At 40.4% G+C, this 21,153-nt stretch overlaps 2 protein-coding genes across 8 annotated transcripts in view; one reads left to right on the top strand and one right to left on the bottom strand.

Moving 5' to 3' along the window:
* Nucleotides 1-7,951, top strand: part of cadm3 (cell adhesion molecule 3) — a 116,520-nt gene extending 108,569 nt beyond the window's left edge. For all 4 annotated transcript variants that reach the window (XM_034207898.1, XM_034207896.1, XM_034207894.1 and 1 more), the window contains one exon: nucleotides 4,182-7,951. In XM_034207898.1, coding sequence (XP_034063789.1) covers nucleotides 4,182-4,300 — 119 coding nt within the window. In that variant the 3' untranslated portion in view covers nucleotides 4,301-7,951. The remainder of the gene's footprint in view (nucleotides 1-4,181) is intronic.
* A 1,685-nt stretch (nucleotides 7,952-9,636) lies between these two features.
* On the bottom strand, nucleotides 9,637-17,553 carry LOC117540944. 4 transcript variants are annotated; one of them, XM_034207903.1, is made up of 7 exons: nucleotides 17,266-17,553; nucleotides 15,606-15,650; nucleotides 15,459-15,506; nucleotides 12,572-13,645; nucleotides 12,281-12,436; nucleotides 11,943-12,035; nucleotides 9,637-10,636 (listed from the first exon to the last, which is right to left on the bottom strand). In XM_034207903.1, exons 4-7 carry the CDS (start codon nucleotides 13,625-13,627, stop codon nucleotides 10,328-10,330), a joined length of 1,614 nt encoding a protein of 537 aa, XP_034063794.1. In that variant the 5' UTR covers nucleotides 13,628-13,645; nucleotides 15,459-15,506; nucleotides 15,606-15,650; nucleotides 17,266-17,553; the 3' UTR covers nucleotides 9,637-10,327. The 4 variants fall into 4 exon arrangements, with proteins under 4 accessions (XP_034063794.1, XP_034063796.1, XP_034063795.1 ...); XM_034207905.1 differs by lacking the exon at nucleotides 12,572-13,645; XM_034207904.1 differs by lacking the exons at nucleotides 15,459-15,506; nucleotides 15,606-15,650; nucleotides 17,266-17,553 and adding an exon at nucleotides 13,775-13,997.
* Nucleotides 17,554-21,153: the final 3,600 nt, after the last annotated feature.

The raw sequence follows: 21,153 nt of genomic DNA, 5'->3' as shown, positions 1-21,153 counted from the left end.
GACGCTCTGCGTAACCTTACGGGGGACTGTAGTCCTAAACGATAGCTGGGGATTATGGGTAGTGTAGTGTCTTCGGCCATCCTAAACTCAGATATGTTGACAATCGCAATGATGCTCGAAATGTCCCTTATAGGCCTACGTCTGTTTGCGGTTAATTTTATTTTGAAATTCAGTTCCTGACGGACGCCAAAAAAGCCCGAGATTATGGAATTAAACCAATAAATAAAAGCAAGGATAATTGTGTGTTATTGGTGAGTAAATAACAGTGTGTTATTTTGAAAAGAATATCGAATTAGAAGGAAAAAAGATTTAAAAAATACAGATTTCAGTATCCTGAGGCTCTGAGCCCCATTTATTTTCCTCACAGACGGCAACAAAAGTCCGAAATTATACGATTTCAAATAAAAGCAATAACTGTGGCTTGATATTGAGTAAGAACATGTGTTTATGAACCACACAGCTTCCGGTCTTCCTCGACCCGACCGGAGAAAAAGACGTGCTGCAGGCAGTAGAAATACATTGCTTTTAAAATCGTGCTGTGCAACACGAAAAAAAAAGGGGGAAAGCGTGTTGGTGAACACGAATCAATAGATTAAAAATCGTGTTGGTGAACACGAAATGCCGTGAGACTTGGTTGGTGTTACTGCGGCTGACAAGGGCAAACGCGCTACAACGGGCCAACAACGTTAACAAACTCACTGCACTTTCAAAAGTGATGGAAATATAAAAACTTGTTCCAAAACACATGAAAATCTACACTGAAAACTGATGCACACCGGAGCGCTTGTTGACGTTTGTGGATTTTAGAGTTGTCCTATCTATAATGGTAGGCTAAGTGTTTTGTCAGTATATTTGAAATGACTAGGTTAGCTACGTTAGCTAGCTAGCTTACAGCAGATCTGCAATAATATCGTAAGAAATCATTTGATCACGTTTTTAAAATAAGAGAATAAAACGTATATTGTAGGTATGTTTCCAGTGACAGTTGAACGTCAACAAGCGCTCCGGTCCCAGCTGTGTTTCTCTTCTCAGTTCCCGTTTTCGTTGTGTTTTGGGCTTCGTGCAACGTTTTTTAAACTCTGGGCTTGTTTCCTCAAATTGGTGTATGTTTTTTCTAAATGCTGAGCATGTGTTGTCAAGTTGGTGATTTATATGCATCCTTTTTGAAGCTGCAAGGGGTTTCTCCTAATGGAAATGTTTTTGAACATTGTAGAGCGTTTGCACCTGTCAGCCACCGTACTTTGTGCTGAAGTGGGAGACGACAAAACAGTTTTGAATTGTTCCTTGTTCCACTCTTATGCAGGCCTTAAAAACACATGTTTGAATAACTTTATTCGTCCCACAGAGGGGACATTTACATTGTTACAGCAGAAAAGAGACAAAGACAGCTTAATGTTACCTAAGAAGCATGCATACAAAAAAACATTACAATAAAAAAGTTACACAATTTACAAAAAACACATCCTGTAACAGTTCTGAGGATTTAGCAGCCAGGTATATATTACACAGTTATTAATAGCATATACATATATTGCACATAGTTGGTGGTTAACAACAAGAAACACCGAAACAAACAAGGACAGAGCCACATAAAAGGCCTGAGCTCCATCAGGGGACAGGTGGAATCGAAATGGCACTTAACAAGTTCCAGGACCCAGGTGGTGCGTTTGATAAACTCGCTCCCACCTCCAGCACCGCCGCAGTGAGAGTCAACCTGCAGCTCTGGGGGCCGTCAGCTGGTCCAGAATATTGAACAGAGTGTCTCAGTGGCCAGTGTTCACAGATACCGACTCAGTGAGGGAACGTCTGAGTCGCTGCTCTACTGACTCCCTCTGGTTGTTAAAGGAACCTGTGCAGAGGAGGGTGGGATCTGAGGGGATGATAGTGTGAAGCTTTTCGCTGCATGGGAGCTTTAAATGTGTACAATATTGCAGCGAGCAGAGGAATGAACAATTACACACTATAGTGAATAAGAAATAGGTCATTCCCTGTCTTACCCAATGCCATTATGTTAGATTTAAAGCGGAGAGTTTCATTAGTAAAGCACAAAAGCAATCGATGCAGCATCTGACAGTGTGTGCACTTACCGTACGGGATAATGTCCAGAGAGCTATTCTTCACAAGGCAAGGCACGTTTGTTGGTACAGCAGATTTTAGAAGCAATCCAAACTGCATTACAAACAACAAACTTCAAATGCATTGAGACAAAGTGCAAAAGAAACACACCACTGAAGGACATTCAAATACAATCTACATCCAAGTTAATAGAAAAGTGAAAGCTCAAATAACAAGATAGGCTTAAGATAGATTTGCAGTAACAGTGCAGTATAAGAAATGCATTGTTTTTCTTTATTAAAAGACAGAATCAAAGCTTTTACCTCAATTCAAATCACTTTCAAAGAAGGTTGACTAAATCGTTTTAAACATTTCACAATCTTTATCAGCAAGTCTAGTTAACTCAATTGCCATGAGATGACTGAGTACGGCGATGTTTTGGTTGTTTATATATGGGAAGATACTAAAGCCAACTCTGTGGTTCAAACACAGTATGTGTGGCTTCAGATTTAAATATCCTCCTAATCTTTTTACGGATGTCCATTCATTTTGGTCGATGACTTAAACCCCAGTCTCTCGTCGGCCATGAGGACAACTAATGTGAGTGTGTTGGGTGATAAAACCACATGACTGAAAGCTCCAGAAAAAGCTTCTGAGTAGACCTTGAGTTAAGATTCATCCGTCAAACTTCCATTTCCAAAGTTAATATTGCACTTTCATGCTCACCTTAAAAGTAACAAAGCTGCATCATGCATGGTACATTTTGGCTGTAAAAGCCAGAGGCATTATTGAAGGCTGTGCTCTTCATTTCAAAGAGTAACATCCAATGGGCAAACTCCGACCATCTACGCCACTTCAACACTTCATCCAGAAGTCAGGGACAGATGTTCCTGCTTAAAGGGCTTCACTAATTGTGCTGCAGTCCAGCCAAATAAACACAGTTGTGAAATCTCTCTTTAAATGCTAGCAAGAGAGTCACCTGCAGAAAAGGATTTCACAGAAACATGGGAAAGGTTTTACTTGGATGACAGTTTTGATGGAGCCTTTAAAGTAGAGATTTAGTGAATTGGAGGTTGAAAGATTTCTCCATGGTTAAAAATGTCCTTAAATTGGTTGTAAGGCAAAAAGCTTTTTAAACATCTAGTTTATACATACAGTACAGTATACAGTATTTAACTGAAGCAGGTCCAAACTAAACGTAACTTCTTAAGTCATTGTAATCTTTTAAAACAATAATTATTACATTTTGGAAAAATATAATCGTGGACATATCTTTCAAGCTCTGTGGTTGCCATTGTTTTCTTATTTGGAAAATATATCTGAGATATGATGGAATGGTGCACTCTGTGGCTATTTTTCCTGACGGCCGGAAATACTACTGTAGTTGTGTTGTCATTGTCTATATTGTCGCTGTATTGTATAATTATTTGTTTGTTTTACTTTGATGTGGGTTTATTTTCCATTTTATGTTTATTTTCATGGCTCTGTTGTTTAAGTTATATTGATAAGCATTTTTTTGCGGCTGGAGGGAGTGTAGTGAGTGTACTGTGGTACTGTGATATTACAATATAAATGAAATGGCATCGATTACTGTACACTATAATGAAATAAAAAGACTTAAAGACAAGATAAAAAAACCAATAATTATATGTAACCTATATGTCTAAAAAATGTCACTTCTTAGCTGAGTTTTTAACCTGAATGTCTAGATGTCATTGGACCTGCAGACACTGGGATGTTGTGCAAAAGAAATCACTTTTTCCTTAGTTCTTACCTTTAATAACCAACATAAAACCCCCATAAAACCAATCCAGAGAAAAACCCTGTATGGTTTCCACATAATCACTTTTTTTATTACTTGTTCTCAGAATGTGTTTTTCCTCCCTCGCCCACAGCCTAAAGAAAACTTTCCTACATAGCAATTCAACCGCATTAAAAGTTATCAAAAGCACCTGAAGTGATAATGTAGACATCATAGTGGAACATCTTGCCACTACACTGTTTATAACACTCTCCGGTCTTTTTTCATTTTACCGTTCCAATGTTTGACTTGTACTGCCTCAGCAATCTTATTTTCCTCCTCCTCGTCTCTTCTGACTCTTCTTCTTCTTCTTCTTCTTCTGCAGGAACGTATCTGACCCACGAGGCAAAGGGCTCGGACGACGCCCCCGACGCCGACACAGCCATCATCAACGCCGAGGGAGGCCACTCCGGAGCAGAGGACAAAAAGGAGTACTTCATCTAGACAGAGGACGGACGGAGGAGGAGGAGGAGGAAAATCTGGAGGACGCGGATTAGAGGAGAGGGCAGGAGTGGAAAAACCTCCATTTGTTTTCACGATGCTTCTGTTCTTCACTCTGTTGGAGGGAGGATGGGAGGGGAAGAACTGTGGGCGGGAAACAAAAAAGGCGATGAGTTTCTACCCTCTTTGCATTGATACAGGGAAGTGAGATTTGCACTGACACACGGACGAACTGAAGATACACACTCGAACACACACACACACATACATGAGTCGGTTTTGGTTGGAAAACTTCTCACACGGACTTGAATGCTCGTAGATTAACACACGGGAGCCTCCTACTGTACTAACACATCATTTCTAACAACGGTCAGCGCCGCGAAAAAGCAAAATTGTAACTCACATTCCAACATCCATACCTGTCTCCTACACATTTAACACATTCTGTCCTCATTCTCTCCATCCAACAAGCCCTCTGTGAACATCCAGAGGACTCCACTCAAGGTGAAATTATTACTGACAAGCATAATCTCCCTCTCTCACAGCTTCATCTTTTTACGCCATCAAACCTCTTCCCGCATCCTCACAAACCATGCAACACTCATGCAGCAACAGCATTCCCACCTTGCGCTACCAAGCCGAGGGGCTCCAGTATACATATATAAATATATATATATAGAATTATATAGCATTCTTTTTACTTGACAGAAATGTTTGGTGTGCTGTAAATACACACTTTCTCTCTTCTACTATCCCTCTTCTCTCTCTCTCTAAATCTCCTGTATCTCATACGGTCTGTTACTGCAGTACAGTAACTTATATACTCAAAGCCTGCCTGTTTTTATTACATGCGTGGAAATGCAAAGTCAAAACTATCGATATCTGGGGGAAAAAATAATAAGCATAACGATGTTGCGATGTAAACTAACCTTAACTGCAAATCTTTGTATGAGGAATTTTTCTTCATTATTTTTCTTTTATTCAGTTGAGTTTTTTGGGACTTATGAGAGATTTTCTCTCTCGTCAGTGTCTCGTGTGTTACTGTCAGTGTTAACGGTTTACAGTGTCTTTCGGTGTCAGTCCAGGAGTCCAATCATCGAACCATTTCCATTTTTCACGATTTTACTTTTACTTTCCTTGCTGTGCGCCATTTTCTCCCTGTTTTGTCGGCCCTCTGCTCCCAAACACTAAACTGTAGCAAAACCTCGCTTCGAAAGGTGTCAAAGTGTTGGGTGGAGTTTTCCCGGAGCATCACGTGGCCCCCCGCTGTGGTCTTCCTTTCACTTGGCCCCTCTCCTCCACCCTCCCTCCCTCCCTCCCTCTGCAGCAGACTTCTTGGGTTGTCTTGCCTCCTGGCGCTAAACTCATTGAGTCGTGACTTCCTCTAACATCCTGGCAGTGTCTTGCTTAGGGGAGTTGGAAATACTTGCATTTCCACCACGGGGCCAAACAGGACTGCCGACATGCATTACGACAAACATAAAAAACCCTTTCTGTTATTGTTTCTTCCAAGCAGGAGTCGTTCGCCCAGCTTAGCAAAAGCTTCCCTTAAATGAGCAGTGTTTTATGAAGGTTGGGAGTTTGCGTTGGCGCTGGCCGGCTCCACTTGGCCCGGTCGTGGAAATTGATTGCAATCTAACTAAGAGGCTCTGAGCTCCAGACGGAACCCATGCCAAGCTTTGGCTCGGTGGGCTGCACTAACGCTGAAGAAAGTCATTTAGGAAACGTAAATGTCCCTTTCTCTTTTTTTCCCATCCGCTGCACTCGTCCATTCCTTTTCATTCTTTAATCAATCATCTCGTCTGCGTCCTGATCCACCTTCACCCGCTCTCTCCTCATCACTCCTCGCCCCCCCCCTCCATCTCCATCTCTAAACGATGTCCTTGCTGGTCTCTCTTTAGGAGTCCATAGACGTACAGTAGAAGTAGCGTCTCTCGGTTTGCTGGCGTGCGCTCATGGCTCTCTGCATCACTTTTTGTAGGGGGTGTTTTGGAGAGGAATCCATTTGCTGTTGTCAGTCTACCTGTAGACAGTTATGTCCTATGTTAGATTTTTGTACAACCTTTTTTGGGAACGTTCAGGGATTGTGGTTTTCCCTGCATTGTCGTTATCCTAGCTGCTTTGAAAGCGTGGCTAGTCAATCTATAAGCTAGCTATACCACAAAGGGTTATGTGAGCTGAAGCAGGGTCAGCTGTCGTGTTTGTGTTTTATTTTTAAAGCTCTTATTTGTAATTTGGGGATGTTGTAGTGAACGTGGCTTTAACTGTGCTCCCTGGAGACTGTTTGGAGGGGCAACTTTCAACAGATTTCCGAACACTGTTTAACTCGTGTTGAACCCTAACCCTTAAACTCATGTCTGCAGACCAGAGGATAAGCTTTGTCTCACGGAGCTTTACTGTCCACTTTGAAGAGTAACCCCTTGATTTGTATTTATCTCCCCCAGTCTAATTCTGCTCTGTGAATGGATCAAAGGAATACCTGCCTCATACTCAAACAAAGTGTAGTGTCTTTTAAAAACTAATGGACCTGTATTTGCCTGTAACTTATCGTCCTGTCCGTCTTAGTTAATGTGCTAGCATGTAGCTTGCATGAGAAAAAGGTTGTAGATAGTGTTGGAGACAAGAAGTGCCGACAAGCATCTCTCCTGAGACGAGTGACCTCACTGCTGGTCTCTGATCTGCAAACATACGCCGAGTCCCGGTCACACACATCTGTACAACGAGGAAGTAGGACTCATTCTTAGAGGTTGAATGGCGTAGACTTGGGACGTGCAGATTCATATTTCAGGGCGTCAGTGCAGTAATGACCTGCTGTCACCAGATGCCGGCAAACAGCAGCTTCTCTAAATCTGTCAGACCAATATCTCCTGCCCCCCCCCCCCCCCCCCCCCCCCCCCCCCCCCCTCACTCGACTCTCACCATCCTCTCCAGGCAGTCGCACACTAGCTGCCAGTCATCTTTTTATTTTTGTAGTACGGACATTTTTAAATTATGTTTTCTAAAAAGGTGTGCATAATCTTAAAATGTTTTCTTTTCAGTTGGATTGATAATCATTTTTTGGAATCTTTAGTTTTTACCCCGAAATCTTGGGTGTTAGTTTTCGCATTTTATTGTTTCAACAACCATTTTTATTATAATTTCATGTATATAGTGTTGCCTTTACTGGATACTCTTCAAGCGCACCCATACACACTTTTCACTTTGGGTTCATGCACATCCACACACATACCTGGATATGCACGGCAGGCATGATGTCTGTGACTCTGGTGTGCATCATGTGTGTGTATGTGTGTTTGTGTATGAGTGTGAGGTGTGTAGTATTCGACCCAAACAGACTCGGAGACACTCCTACGTGCGATGCATTCACAAACATTTTATTATTTCGATGACTAAAACAGCGTCTTTGTTTTTAGGGCGTATTCTTTTGGGTGACAAGTCTTCCTTTTGAATAAATATCCATATCACATGGGAATAGTGCTGTTATGTATGTTAATTTGTACAATGGCTGATGATGTCATCAAGACGAGACCCAACCGCATGCTGTGGTGGGCCTGCGTCTGTTGGATGTTCATACAGTATTTGTTTTATTGTTTTTTTTGTTAAAATACCAGTTCAGTTGTTGACTTCAATAAACATGCATTTGGGTTAATTTCACTTGTCTTGTCTTTGTTGCTTCAAGGTTTAGAACATTTCAAAATAAGATCCTAAATGTTTAAATGTTGAATGAAATCAGACCGGTTTGCGCTGCACTGCTTTAGGAAAAATCAATCAATCAATGTTTATTTATATAGCGCAATATCACAAATGTTACATTTGTCTCAGTGGTCTTCACAGTGTGTACAGAATATCAGTATGACAATACGACACCCTCTGTCCTTAGACCCTCTGTCCTTAGACCCTCTGTCCTTAGACCCTCACATCGTACAAGGAAACACTTCCAGAGAAAACCCACAAAAAGACCAACCCTTGCATTTCCACAAGAAGATAAAACAGTGGTCTTCAAAAATCAATATTCAAAATACAAAATAGCTCACTTGAATGATCAATACCTCCTACATCTTTGGATTAATAACTAAGTATTTTTACTTGATAAGCACTTGGAAATGGATTTTGGACCTTAGTTAATTTTTGTTACAGATCTGGATTTTCTAAAGGGTAAATATCTTCCTTTTAATCAGGCATTGTTTTCTTACTGTGTCGTTCTGAACATTACATTATTATGAACATAATGGATATAAAAGCTGTGGATAAGGGAGATTAGTAAAGCATTTAATGATTTTATGTCAAGGATATCTAGACAACTCTTGTTGCTTTTTTTTATGCAGTACAAAACATTTAACTACATTTCCAAGCCTAACATGCCCTTAAACTCATTTTAAAAGTGCTGTTTCGATAACATTTCAAAACACAGAAAATATCATTTGAATTATCAATACATCATTCATCTTTGTACTGAGTATTCTATACTTGATATGCAATTTGTATTTTAAATGGATAAGGGTAAGTATCTCCCTTTATATCAAGCATTGTTTACTTAGTGACTGTGTACAAAAGTACTAAACATTATTCTTTAAATACATTATATATTGAATTGGTTGGGTGGGATGTATTGGTAAGATGAGGAGGAGAGATATATTACAGGGTTTTATGTGTTGTATTATACGGTGATTTGGTATAAGATAAGATAAGATGGTACTTTTGTTGTTGCAGCAGCATAAAAGACAAGGCATTTTACAATAAAACAAAACTAGAAATACACAAGAAAAGAAAGAAAATATACATTTTAGACAAGATATTCAATAATATTTAGAAAGTCCAAACATGTATGTATTTTGGATGTCTTAGCTCACTAATCCAGTTCTCCCTGACCATCAACAGGTTCCAGAAAGCCTGTAACAGTTCAACCCGGAGAGACGTGATGTAAGAATTACATATTTATTGTTTACACGTCATATGAATGAAATGATTGCCATGATAGTACAACAGGAGAATGTAATGGTGTTTGGCGATTAGGCCCCCGGTTTGCAGGATAATCATTCAGGAGGGAAAGCACCGCTCCGATGAAATCCCCGGGGTCTAGACACTGGTGGTGGTGATGAGTAGGTGAGACCAGTCTGAAGGAGGAAGGTTTAGCTTTGTCCTGAAGGAGACGGGAGGCGAGAGGGGTGGAGGCGGGTTGCGTGTGATCATCTGTAATGACAACTGACAGGGAGGAAGAGCAGGTATTTAAGGCATTTAGCATGTGCAGCGATTGGCTGCTGAGGCATGACGCCCTCATATTTAATGAGGGGGGAAGGGAGCCATAGAGTGACGTGTGAGTGACTCGAGTTACACTCAAAGAAATAACTCATTGGATTAACTCAATTTTATTGTTGGCAGGTTTTCCATCCAATAAATATATGTGGCACAAACTCAAACTAATGGCATCCATGCAGTATAATGTAAATGAGTTAGTCCAACTCAAATTTTTCAAATAGAGTTTAAGTAAAATGATAACATTACCTTTATGAATTTAAATAATGCTAGTCCACCTAAATCCTATTTAATTAATTGAAAATGAAATAATGAGGTTAAATATAATTTAATAAAAATGTGTTACACATGATAGAAAACATGGTTTAGTTTTTTTTATTTTTAAATTCACATTATTCAAAACAATCCTCCATTCAATACAGTCTTTTTAAAATGAATGAATTCACACTGAAAGATGAAAAACATTTCTGAAAGATAATACCATTTTTAAAATGGCAGAGAAATGGAACTCCTATAATTAACTTACAAATCTCCCTTTGCCAAATACAATGAATACAATATAACAGGGGTATGCACTGCTCTTCTAACAGGACAATAACACATAACATAAAGAGTGCACTGCAAACACCAACATATGGAAATAGTGTTACAGTGTGTTGAAACAAATACAGAAAAGCACAGAACAAATGATTGATATAACGGCTCAATCTGCTCTGACTAGGAAACTCGTGAATAAAATGACAACAATGAACTCATGAGTCACTTCTTTTTCACATTTCAATCGAACAACTTGATCTTCAGACTTTCGATTTTACCATTCAGCTTGTGCCCATCCAGATTCATCACTACCTTCTGCATGAACTCGAAGGTGTGTTTGAGGTTGTCCGGAAAGCTCAAATCCAGGGCATAAATAAGTCCCAATAGCATGACAAACCCCACAATCACGCTGCCCAAGTTGTCCATGACTATATTGCCTTCGATGACAATTCCCACGTCCTCTGGCTGCCCATCCACATCTCTTTGAAGTGTGTATATGCCCATGACTGTGTTTGCCATGTCCCTCTTGGCATCTTCAGAGGCAGAGGCCTGAACAAAGACACAAACATACAACATATGTGTTAACTAAAACCTGAATTACTACATTTTATAGAAGCAGATTTACTTATGTGGCTCTCCTAATTGATCAAAACAGTTTTAGACTAACCCTCTGGTATCACTCAAATGTACTACCCTATTTGGCCACTCAGGATAAAAATGTCCACTTTCAAAAACTTGAATGATAAAATGATATGATAACAATATTATATTTAAATATTTTTCCCCCACACTTTTTGGGAAGTGTGGGAACATTTTTTAAATGGACAATTAGGGTAATTTGTACAGTGTATTCGAGACCGATTAGAAAAATTGAAATTCCAAAAAGTATCTAGAAAAAACACAAAATCATTATAGCCAAATCTGACGTGAAAAATTACCAATTTGGACAAAAATGTCCGAGTGATACCAGAGAAGGTTAGGACCTCCAACACAGAACTAAATTAAGCTTGTAAGAAAATGTTTGCATAAATAAGTTATAAAGATATATTCCTGTATGTTCTGTTTGATTATCAACTTTATCTTATTTATTAATTCAGGTATTATTTGTTTACGTCCCTACTTAATAATGTAATTTGTTGTTATTCCTGTAGTTAATTATGCATTTACCTACTTATTTCGATATGTATTTGATTATTTATTCTTTAATAATTTATTTCCTTGTTATGTGATTATGTAATTATTCCTTTAACAATTTAGTAATTGCTGCATTCACATACCTTTTTAAACATGAATCTATTGATTAATATATTTCAGCATTTATTTATTATTTTATTTATGTATTTATTCAATTATTTATAAGTTCTTACATATGTATTCATGTCCATATTTATTTATTCATTTATAGATGTATTTATATATAAATGTAAATATTTATTTCAGCATTCATTTATTATTTGTATTTATTTCCAGATATATTCATGTTTTAATTCACATTTGTATTTATCAATTGTATTCCTATGTTAATTTATAGATGTATTTATATCTGTATAAATGTATTAATTCACTTTTTTCTATATTTATTTTAACACTTGCCCGATGAAATTACTTCTGTATCTATTTATTATTATTTTTTTATTTCTGTATTTATTCATTCTTACATATATTCATTCCTATATTAATGTATAGATTTATTTATTTCTGCATGTATTTATGATATGTGATAAGATATTTAGATGTAAGCAGGGATAGGGTTGTGTGCCATATAATTTTCTTATTATAAATGTAAGTAATGGTGGTTATAATTGTGGGTAACACTGTTAACCAATACATTGAAAACATATTGTGATAAACATACCTGATACTCCTTAAAAAAAGAGTCTGGATCCTCGTTGAGGTAGATCGCGATGCTTCGCAGGATGCACCCCCTCTTGATGTGGATGTTTTCAAACTAAAGCAGGGGCAATAAATCAAAGACAATTAAGCACAATGCATGTGCAACAGAGCAGGTAGTTTACAAAGTAGAGGGCTGTATCTGTCGTGTGTGTCCCTAAGCAGGACTCCTTACACCTACATTTCCACAATAAGCTATTGCCTTAAAAACACTATAAAAGCAGACAATTTCTTAAATGTGTTCATATCAGCATGGACAAAAACAATACAGTGAAAAACGAGGTTCTCTGCATTTATACTAACCGAATCTGATATTGCAAGGGCTTCCTTGATTTTGTGCCCCTTCACTCCTCCTTTGGTCTTGAAGATCTTCAAGAGCTTGTCTGAGAAGTGGTCCAGCTGCCACATGAACTTTGATTGAAGTGGTGATGTTGTGATCCTCAAAAACTCCGCATTCACCTTAAAAATATTATTAACAAGCACAATACAACCAATTGTTACTTGTTTATTAGAATCACAACCATGCAAGGATGTAGACATGAATCACAAAAGACAATAATAAAAGACTGTCAACAAATACAAATATTTACTTACTTCACTCTGCTGAAACAGAGCAGGCCATCTGCATTTGAAGTCCCCTATCAAAGGCCTTTGCTCCACAATCTCAAGGCGTCTGTGGGAGAAGGTTTTTTCCATTTTTGCTTTTATCACCACTTCATTGTCACGCTTTTTCAGTTCTGACAATAAGGCAATTCTCTCGTTCTCCAAGCTTTCTGTGGTTTCGCCTTTTGGGTGCAGAGGAATGTAGTTTACTTCAGCTTTTCTTGGTTTTTTTATGTTTGCTGCAGCTTTGCCTTGGCCTGTTTTCTTGTGCTTTAAGGAGTTCACAAGGATTTCAGGATGTCCAAGACGGCCAAGCTTTGTACGATAGTTTTGCATTTTGTACTTAAGAGACTGTTTCCACCCCCCAAATCCTGTCTTGGATCCTAGCTGCCCCAAACAAGGGTGGGCCCTCGTCAACGCTGCAGCTACCTCTTCACACTGATAGTCTTTCGGATATTTTGTGAATTTGATCATTTCTTGGGCTAGGCCATCAAGAATGACTCCTTTCAGCTTTAGGCCAGGCTGGAAGTATGTACCAGTTGTCTCAAACTCTGCATTCTTTAGATGAAGCTCAAATTCAGCCTCGTAGGTGAGCTTAGGAACCACAAAAACTGTGGGCCAGGATAACAATTGTGAGGCCTGAGCTTCAGGGGATGGATGCGGGGTTGACGTATACACCATATCATCACTGCAGCATGAGGCTATTGATGATGCAGGGATTAGAGACTCTGAGCTTCCAGTAATTGAGGTCTTATCAAATGAGTCAACTGTGTACAAAGTGATGGAGGGCTCAATATTTGACAATATAGGAGAGTAAATTACTTTCAGTGTGCTTTTATCCTGAATTTCAGACACTGATGTAAGATTCATGAACTCGTTAAAGTCAACATCCATGTATTGCAGACGGAAGTCCTCTTTCAATTGAAGAGATGTCTTGACAAATGTGTGCAGTTCTTCAACTGTTGCTGGGATTCCCGAATCCAGGGTCAGTTTTCTAGAGTCAGACTGGTCGGCAAAGATGATGCGCAGAAGCGCCCGACCTGCCATTATGGAACACCTTTTAATCTAGAGCAGAAACAAGGTGAAGAAACACATTAGGATTATATCAAAGATGAACATAAAAATGGTTTTACAGTTTTTGTCAGAGCCTGCTATCCAGAGCTCAGACTATTTAGGTTTAAAAATGATACTCACCTTTAACAATGATGAATCTTTTCAACATTACCATGCGCAAACTCCCAACCATGTAGTCAACAAGGGGATAGGGGTCTACCAAGTCAGCAAGCTCAATAACGGCAACCTCTGTATTGGGCGAGGCAGACAGCTCAAAAGCACCATAATGCTCTCTGTACCAAGCACATGCGTCTTTTACCAGAAAACACAACTTCTCCTTAACAATGCAAAGTTTAATGATCTCATGGAATTTAGGCAGTCCATCTGCAGATCCGTGTACAATAATCATCCCCTCGCAGTAACGTATACCCAAGCTAGACACATTGTTTGCCATATGAACCTCAGTCACATCTGGGAAACTTTGTTTCAGTGTAGACACGACTCCCTCATTAAGGACATCAACAGGCAGGATTGAGACATGTGTGACCTCCAAGGATGACTTCTTGACACTGGAGGAATGTGTGTGATAGGCAAGCATGAACTGGTGTTTAGTAGCTAGTGAACGAGGTATGTTCTTAAAGCAATTGGTGTGACGAGCAACCTGCTTGAAGAAGCTATGTTTAGCCTCAAATCTCATTGTCCACAGTACAATTAGAGGCCCGAAGCAACGAATCATTTGCGGATAGTGCTCTAAAAAGTGATGTTTTGGTAAGAGCTTTACATGTGGAAAGAGTTCAAGATAGCGCTGCCTATGATCATAGATCTTGGCTTCAAGATAAGCAATGGTCTCATCTGTGTGAACAGGGGCCACAACCAACTCAACTATGTCCTTAAGATCTAGAATTAGCTGCCACGCTGGTTCATCTTCTGGTAAAATGTGCCCAATCACAAAGGGAAGCAGTCTTATTAAGGTCCAGTTTTCATGCGCATTGCCACCTATTGTGTTTCTAGATGTGAAAGAGCGTGGTATGGCATGGGGGCGATTGGTTCTGTCCCCCCATTTGTACGGAAATGTCTGAATCAATGTGTTGAGCCTTTCAAAAGTGAAGTATTTTTTGGAGATCAACAAACTCATACAACGAGCCAGTTCAACTGGTACAACACCTTCAAAAAGGTCGTGCACAATGTCAGGAGGATAACCAGTAGTTACATGAAAATGGGAAAGGTGCTCTGTTAAAACACACTGCTTTTTTACACCACAGCAAATAGTTGCATTCTCCTGAGCAGACTGGACATGAACATCATGGATGTCTCTTGTTCTCAGTTGGAAAGCACCTGACTGGACATCCTTAGTCTGAAAATCTGATTTGACTCCAATACAAAACCTGCATACTGACCCAGCTGAAAAACTCTCAACAAATCCCCCGAGCCCATGGGCTCCAAGATTGTCAGCTATAACACACTGGACAGAACCTTTAACAAACTGACCAAGCTGAGATATAAATACACCGTGCTGTTCTAATATGCTTAAGTCTTGCAAGAGAGGCTCCAACACTTTTCCATAGCCATAGGTCTTAACATCATCAGATTTGCATAGAACAGCTAAATAGATTGAGTTTAGTGTTGAATGGGAACCTGGTGGCAAATTACCCAAAACCCAATATACACCACAAAGTTTGTGTGTCTTTCGAGATGTCCCAAGAGGGTTACAATGGGTTTACTCCATGTGTCAAACGAACATGGGCAATCAGTATATGGACATGGATAGCGACAACTGCCCCTTAAATGTGCATGTGTCTGCCGGAAATGTTTTAACAACAAATACCTGCTAGCTAGTTCCAAACTGCAGTGTTTGCACTGCCACATGCATAACCTGAAAAAGAGAAAAAAGAGAATTAGCAATTGACACTGAACAACTGACAATGTCACAGATCAGCTTATGCAAGTAATGTGAAAGTAGCCGTGTACTTACCATAAATAAGAGGTTGCCCCAAGATGCTTGTTAATGCTGATCAAACTGCAAAAGACAACATAAATATATTAGAGGTGTGATTAAAATGCTTATATATTTGAATTTTCACAGACAACACATAATTGCCTAAGATTGCACAACCCAAAAAAAAAATGATAACAGATCACACTTTAAAATTAAGAGTCTAGTAGACATGTTTTATAAAGCAGGCCTACGTTTCTGCACAACTCTGGGTGCCTGCTTGTGAGTGAGGTAACCCATACAAGATTCACATATATATATTATCTCATTATTTATATTAAATATTTGGCAGTAAAAAACTAAACTCAACTGAACTCCTACAGAAACGAGTGGCTCCGCCTGTCCTCCTCTGCCTGCACTAAGGCCAGGAGAGAGATGGACAGACCTGCTGAGCTTTATGATAGAAAATGGCGGCGCTTACTCTTTGCATTTTTTGGTTGAATTTAAACTGAATTTCGGTGTACTGTGTTCAATGACAATAACGTTAAATCGAATGTAATATAATCTAATGATCTCCATTATCCAGTATTCAATGCTAACCGTATCTAGCAAGCTAGCTAACAAACCAGTTATCCAGCTAGCTAGCTTTACCTCGTGCACTTGAATTACTCTTTGCATTTTTTGGTTGAATTTAAACTGAATTTCGGTGTACTGTGTTCAATGACAATAACGTTAAATCGAATGTAATATAATCTAATGATCTCCATTATCCAGTATTCAATGCTAACCGTATCTAGCAAGCTAGCTAACAAACCAGTTATCCAGCTAGCTAGCTTTACCTCGTGCACTTGAATTACTCTTTGCATTTTTTGGTTGAATTTAAACTGAATTTCGGTGTACTGTGTTCAATGACAATAACGTTAAATCGAATGTAATATAATCTAATGATCTCCATTATCCAGTATTCAATGCTAACCGTATCTAGCAAGCTAGCTAACAAACCAGTTATCCAGCTAGCTAGCTTTACCTCGTGCACTTGAATTACTCTTTGCATTTTTGGTTGAATTTAAACTGAATTTCGGTGTACTGTGTTCAATGACAATAACGTTAAATCGAATGTAATATAATCTAATGATCTCCATTATCCAGTATTCAATGCTAACCGTATCTAGCAAGCTAGCTAACAAACCAGTTATCCAGCTAGCTAGCTTTACCTCGTGCACTTGAATTACTCTTTGCATTTTTTGGTTGAATTTAAACTGAATTTCGGTGTACTGTGTTCAATGACAATAACGTTAAATCGAATGTAATATAATCTAATGATCTCCATTATCCAGTATTCAATGCTAACCGTATCTAGCAAGCTAGCTAACAAACCAGTTATCCAGCTAGCTAGCTTTACCTCGTGCACTTGAATTACTCTTTGCATTTTTTGGTTGAATTTAAACTGAATTTCGGTGTACTGTGTTCAATGACAATAACGTGACATCTAATTTAATATAATCTAATGATCTCTACTATCCAGTATTCAATGCTAACCATATCTAGCAAGCTAGCTAGCTTGCTGTTTAGACCCAACTAAAAACGGAGCAAAATATAACACGGTGGTTTCAAATATTCTTGTCGATATAATGAAAAGGCATTAGGCCTACTTGGAAACAGGGAACATTCTAAACTACTAGAAAAAACAAATACTTACCAAATAATAGACTTTCCACCGTCAGTTTCACACCGTCAGTGTTAGACAAAAGGCGGCAAATGACAGAACGGATCTTGTGCATGCGCAAAGGTGATGTGCAAAGGGGCGGTCCCAAATGAAAACAATTCATTTTGAGTTGCTCTGTCTTAAATACATTTAATAAGTGAATTGATTAATGTAATTTGTGTTACACTAATGAACTATACTTAGGTTTATTTCTTAAATAAAAATATTTAAGTAAAGTGAAACAATTATTAATGTGTCAAGTCTAAGAAGGGCTTGAATCGTTTTTTTGAGTGTAGGTCTTCCTTATTGAACTTGCGCTAAAGCTTTCATTTCAACCCGGAGAGACGTGATGTAAGAATTACATATTTATTGTTTACACGTCATATGAATGAAATGATTGCCATGATAGTACAACAGGAGAATGTAATGGTGTTTGGCGATTAGGCCCCCCGGTTTGCAGGATAATCATTCAGGAGGGAAAGCACCGCTCCGATGAAATCCCCAAAACCAGTGAAGTATGAATACTGAGATGAACTGAGTTGCTTACCTTGTGGGGTGACTGGTGATCTGGGGAGGAGAGATAATAGATTAACACGTATATGAGCGACACTGTGCCGGAATCACTGCCGGAGCTTACTGGTCATGCTGAGACTCTGACTGCCGAAATCAGTGCCGGTCTTATCTGAAAACGACCTGCGGGTCGCATGCCTGGCCAGCAGGGCTTGACTACGCCGAGGAGCGAGCGGTTTCGTTTTGTAACGGTGGCCCAACGTCCACGACAACCGAAGTGTACGGTAGCCTTCCGCTACGACACCGAAGTGTACGGTGGCCTTCCGCCACGCCTGACTTCGCAGGCTATATATATATATATTTCTCTTTATTCTTTTTCCTTTGTTTTGTAACTGACACCGAAGTGTACGGTAGCCTTCCGCTACGACACCGAAGTGTACGGTGGCCTTCCGCCACGCCTGACTTCGCAGGCTATATATATATATATATATATATATATATATATTTCTCTTTCCTTTGTTTTGTAACTGACACCGAAGTGTACGGTGGCCTTCCGCCACGCCTGACTTCGCAGGTTATATATATATATATATATGTATCTTTTTTTCTTTACTCTTTGTTTTGTAACTGACACCGAAGTGTACGGTAGCCTTCCGCTACGACACCGAAGTGTACGGTGGCCTTCCGCCACGCCTGACTTCGCAGGCTATATATATATATATTTATTTTTTTTCTTTTTCCTTTGTTTTGTAACTGACACCGAAGTGTACGGTGGCCTTCCGCCACGCCTGACTTCGCAGGTTATATATATATATATATATCTTTTTTCTTTACTCTTTGTTTTGTAACTGACACCGAAGTGTACGGTAGCCTTCCGCTACGACACCGAAGTGTACGGTGGCCTTCCGCCACGCCTGACTTCGCAGGCTATATATATATATATATTTTTTTTTTCTTTACTCTTCATTTCTTTTCCTTTGTTTTGTAACTGGCACCGAAGTGTACGGTGGCCTTCCGCCACGCCTGACTTCGCAGGCTATATATATATATATATATATATATATCTTTACTCTTTCTTTATTTCCTTTGTTTTGTAACTGACACCGGAGTGTACGGTGGCCCGAGTCCACGTGGACTGCAGGAAATACATTTTACACTGATGCGTTTGAGCAAGGCCTGGGAATGAAATACCTGTGTGCCGGAGATGAAGCCCATTACCTGTAGTTGCGGCGTGAGACGAGACATTATTCCCTGTGGGCGGGGCCCGCGGAATTAGGACAGGAATGCAGTTTTGAATATCGGGAACCTTAGTGAGACATGTATACTTGTGAATGTGTTTGAGCCACCACCAGTTATATGTATAACTACCATAGTTAGGGTCTGAGAGATCTTTGGGAAGCCCGTACGGCGCTGATGTCCGGACGAATGAAGGTTGTGAAGGCGGAGGAGGACCACCGTCCTAGTTGTTGTAGGGATGAGGTAGAGAGACCTTGATTAGCAGCAGAGGTGGCTGCACCTATCCTGAAGGAATGCCCGGGTATGATATGGGTGATAGGCTGGATTTAGTGAGAACTTGCTTGGGTAGAAATTGACGGGGCCATGACCCTGCGAACCACTCTCCCTGGAAGAAACCCCCCAAAAACCCATGGATGGGCGGCATCCGTGAAGACCTCATTGAGTCAGAGGAACGCACGAGGCCATCGTAAATAAAGTAATTCCGTTCCAGTGGGCGAGCAGGAGGGACCAGAACCGAAGGTCTGAACGGCAGCCTTCGTCTAAGAAAACGCAGTCATGGAGGTTGTCGACCGCTGATGCTGCGTCCAGTAGGCGGGAGATGAACGAGCGCCCCTGGGGGATGACGTGCAATGGCGAAGTTGAGGTGTCCGAGAAGGGAGAGCAACTGTTGTTTTGTGAATAACTTGTTGCTCGCAGTATGACTTGGTGATGTCCTGGATGCGCTGCGATTTGTCGGAGGGGAGAGACGCCTTCATGTCTATGGAGTCGAGGATGATGCCTAAGAACTCTAAGCGTGTGACGGGACCTAACGTTTTCTCTTTGGAGAGAGGGACACCTCACTCCTGAAGCAGTGTTTAAGCTTGGCCAGTGAGATCCCTGAGCTGTCCTGTGGCGGGTTTATGGGGAGGAAGTCGTCCGGTAGGTGAAGGACGGAGGGGATTCTGACGATGTTCAGCAGGATCCAATGGAGCGCTTCCGAGAAGGAATTGAAGATGCAGGGGCTGCTTCTGCACCCGAAGGTCGTGCGAACGCGAAGATAGAGTTTGGACTCCCACTTAATACCGAACAAGTTCCACTGAGACGGGATGAATGGGGATGATTTGAAGGCATCGGTAATTGTCCGCTTTGGAGAGCCGAGCTCCGTGCCCTGTGAACTTGATCATCTTTATTGCATTATCCACTGAGGCATGGTGAAGGGAGAACTGATCTGGAGGGATGATGCTATTGACGCTGCAGAATGGGGCCGGAGCAGGGAGCGGACAGATCGAAAATCAGCCTTTTATTTACGTGTGGCTATTCCGATGGGATTTGAACGGAACACTGAGAAGGGGGATAGGAGCTAAAAGGACCGATTATATATCCTTTGAGAAGTTCTTTGTCGATGAGCTGGGAAACATTGTTGGGTTCTTTAGCGGCTGACTGTAAGTTTCTTGCTACGAAAGTCACTGTGGGAGATGGGAGGACCCCTACCCTGAAGCCTTGGGAGAGCCATGACGGGAGATAGTCAACAAGCACGGAATCTGTAGATAGCGCAGCTGCTAGCTGAGGGATGTTAATGGGAGTGGAGGGGTGATATTCCCAGAATTGTTTTTATTTTTATTTATTTTTTTTAGTTATTTATTTATTTGTTGATGTTTTCTGGCGCAGGGGCCACTGTGACGGCCCGTCCACACGGGTGGCGTGCGTTACAGCTTCCAAACGCTTATGGCCCATTCACTTTGAATGGGGTGAGCTCGCTTTAGTAGAACTGTATTTTGGGAAGCGACGTGGAGCGTTTGCTGGCGTTGCTCGCTTCAAAAAGTTGAGCAATGTTCAACTTTTGGCGCCTCGGCAGAAGCGTCAGCCGATGAAATCCCGTTTAGCAAATCTGCCGGTACAAGCGCTAGCCAATCAGACCGCGTGTAATGTTGGGAGAGACTAACGCAGGCTGAATTCCTCATATTCCAAAAATGGTGAGGGAAAATTCATTATGCGGTAGTTGAATCACCCGGTGCTGTATGATCAGTCTCTGTTCGTCTACCGGGATACAAACCAGAGGAGCGAGGCATGGAGGGGAGGAGGCAGAGACAGTGGGTGAAACTGGTAGGTTTTCGCCTGTTGGGGATTTTTTTTTTTTTTTTTTTTTCCAGTTTACTT

The sequence above is a fragment of the Gymnodraco acuticeps genome, unplaced genomic scaffold, assembly GCF_902827175.1.
Source record: "Gymnodraco acuticeps unplaced genomic scaffold, fGymAcu1.1, whole genome shotgun sequence".
Lineage (NCBI taxonomy): Eukaryota > Metazoa > Chordata > Actinopteri > Perciformes > Bathydraconidae > Gymnodraco > Gymnodraco acuticeps.
Note: the sequence above shows the minus strand (reverse complement) of the source record. Positions and strands in the feature narration are given on the sequence as shown.

What these genes read in the sequence shown, in the direction of transcription:
- LOC117540944 (XM_034207903.1), bottom strand. Translation starts at nt 13,627, where the DNA reads ATGGCAGGTCGGGCGCTTCTGCGCATCATCTTTGCCGACCAGTCTGAC. An exon ending in CCCTTGCAATATCAGATTCG is followed by an intron (nt 12,036 to 12,280) that starts GTTAGTATAAAT and finishes CCCCTGCTTTAG; the next exon opens with TTTGAAAACATCCACATCAA. An exon ending in CTTTTTTTAAGGAGTATCAG is followed by an intron (nt 10,637 to 11,942) that starts GTATGTTTATCA and finishes GTCTTTGTTCAG; the next exon opens with GCCTCTGCCTCTGAAGATGC.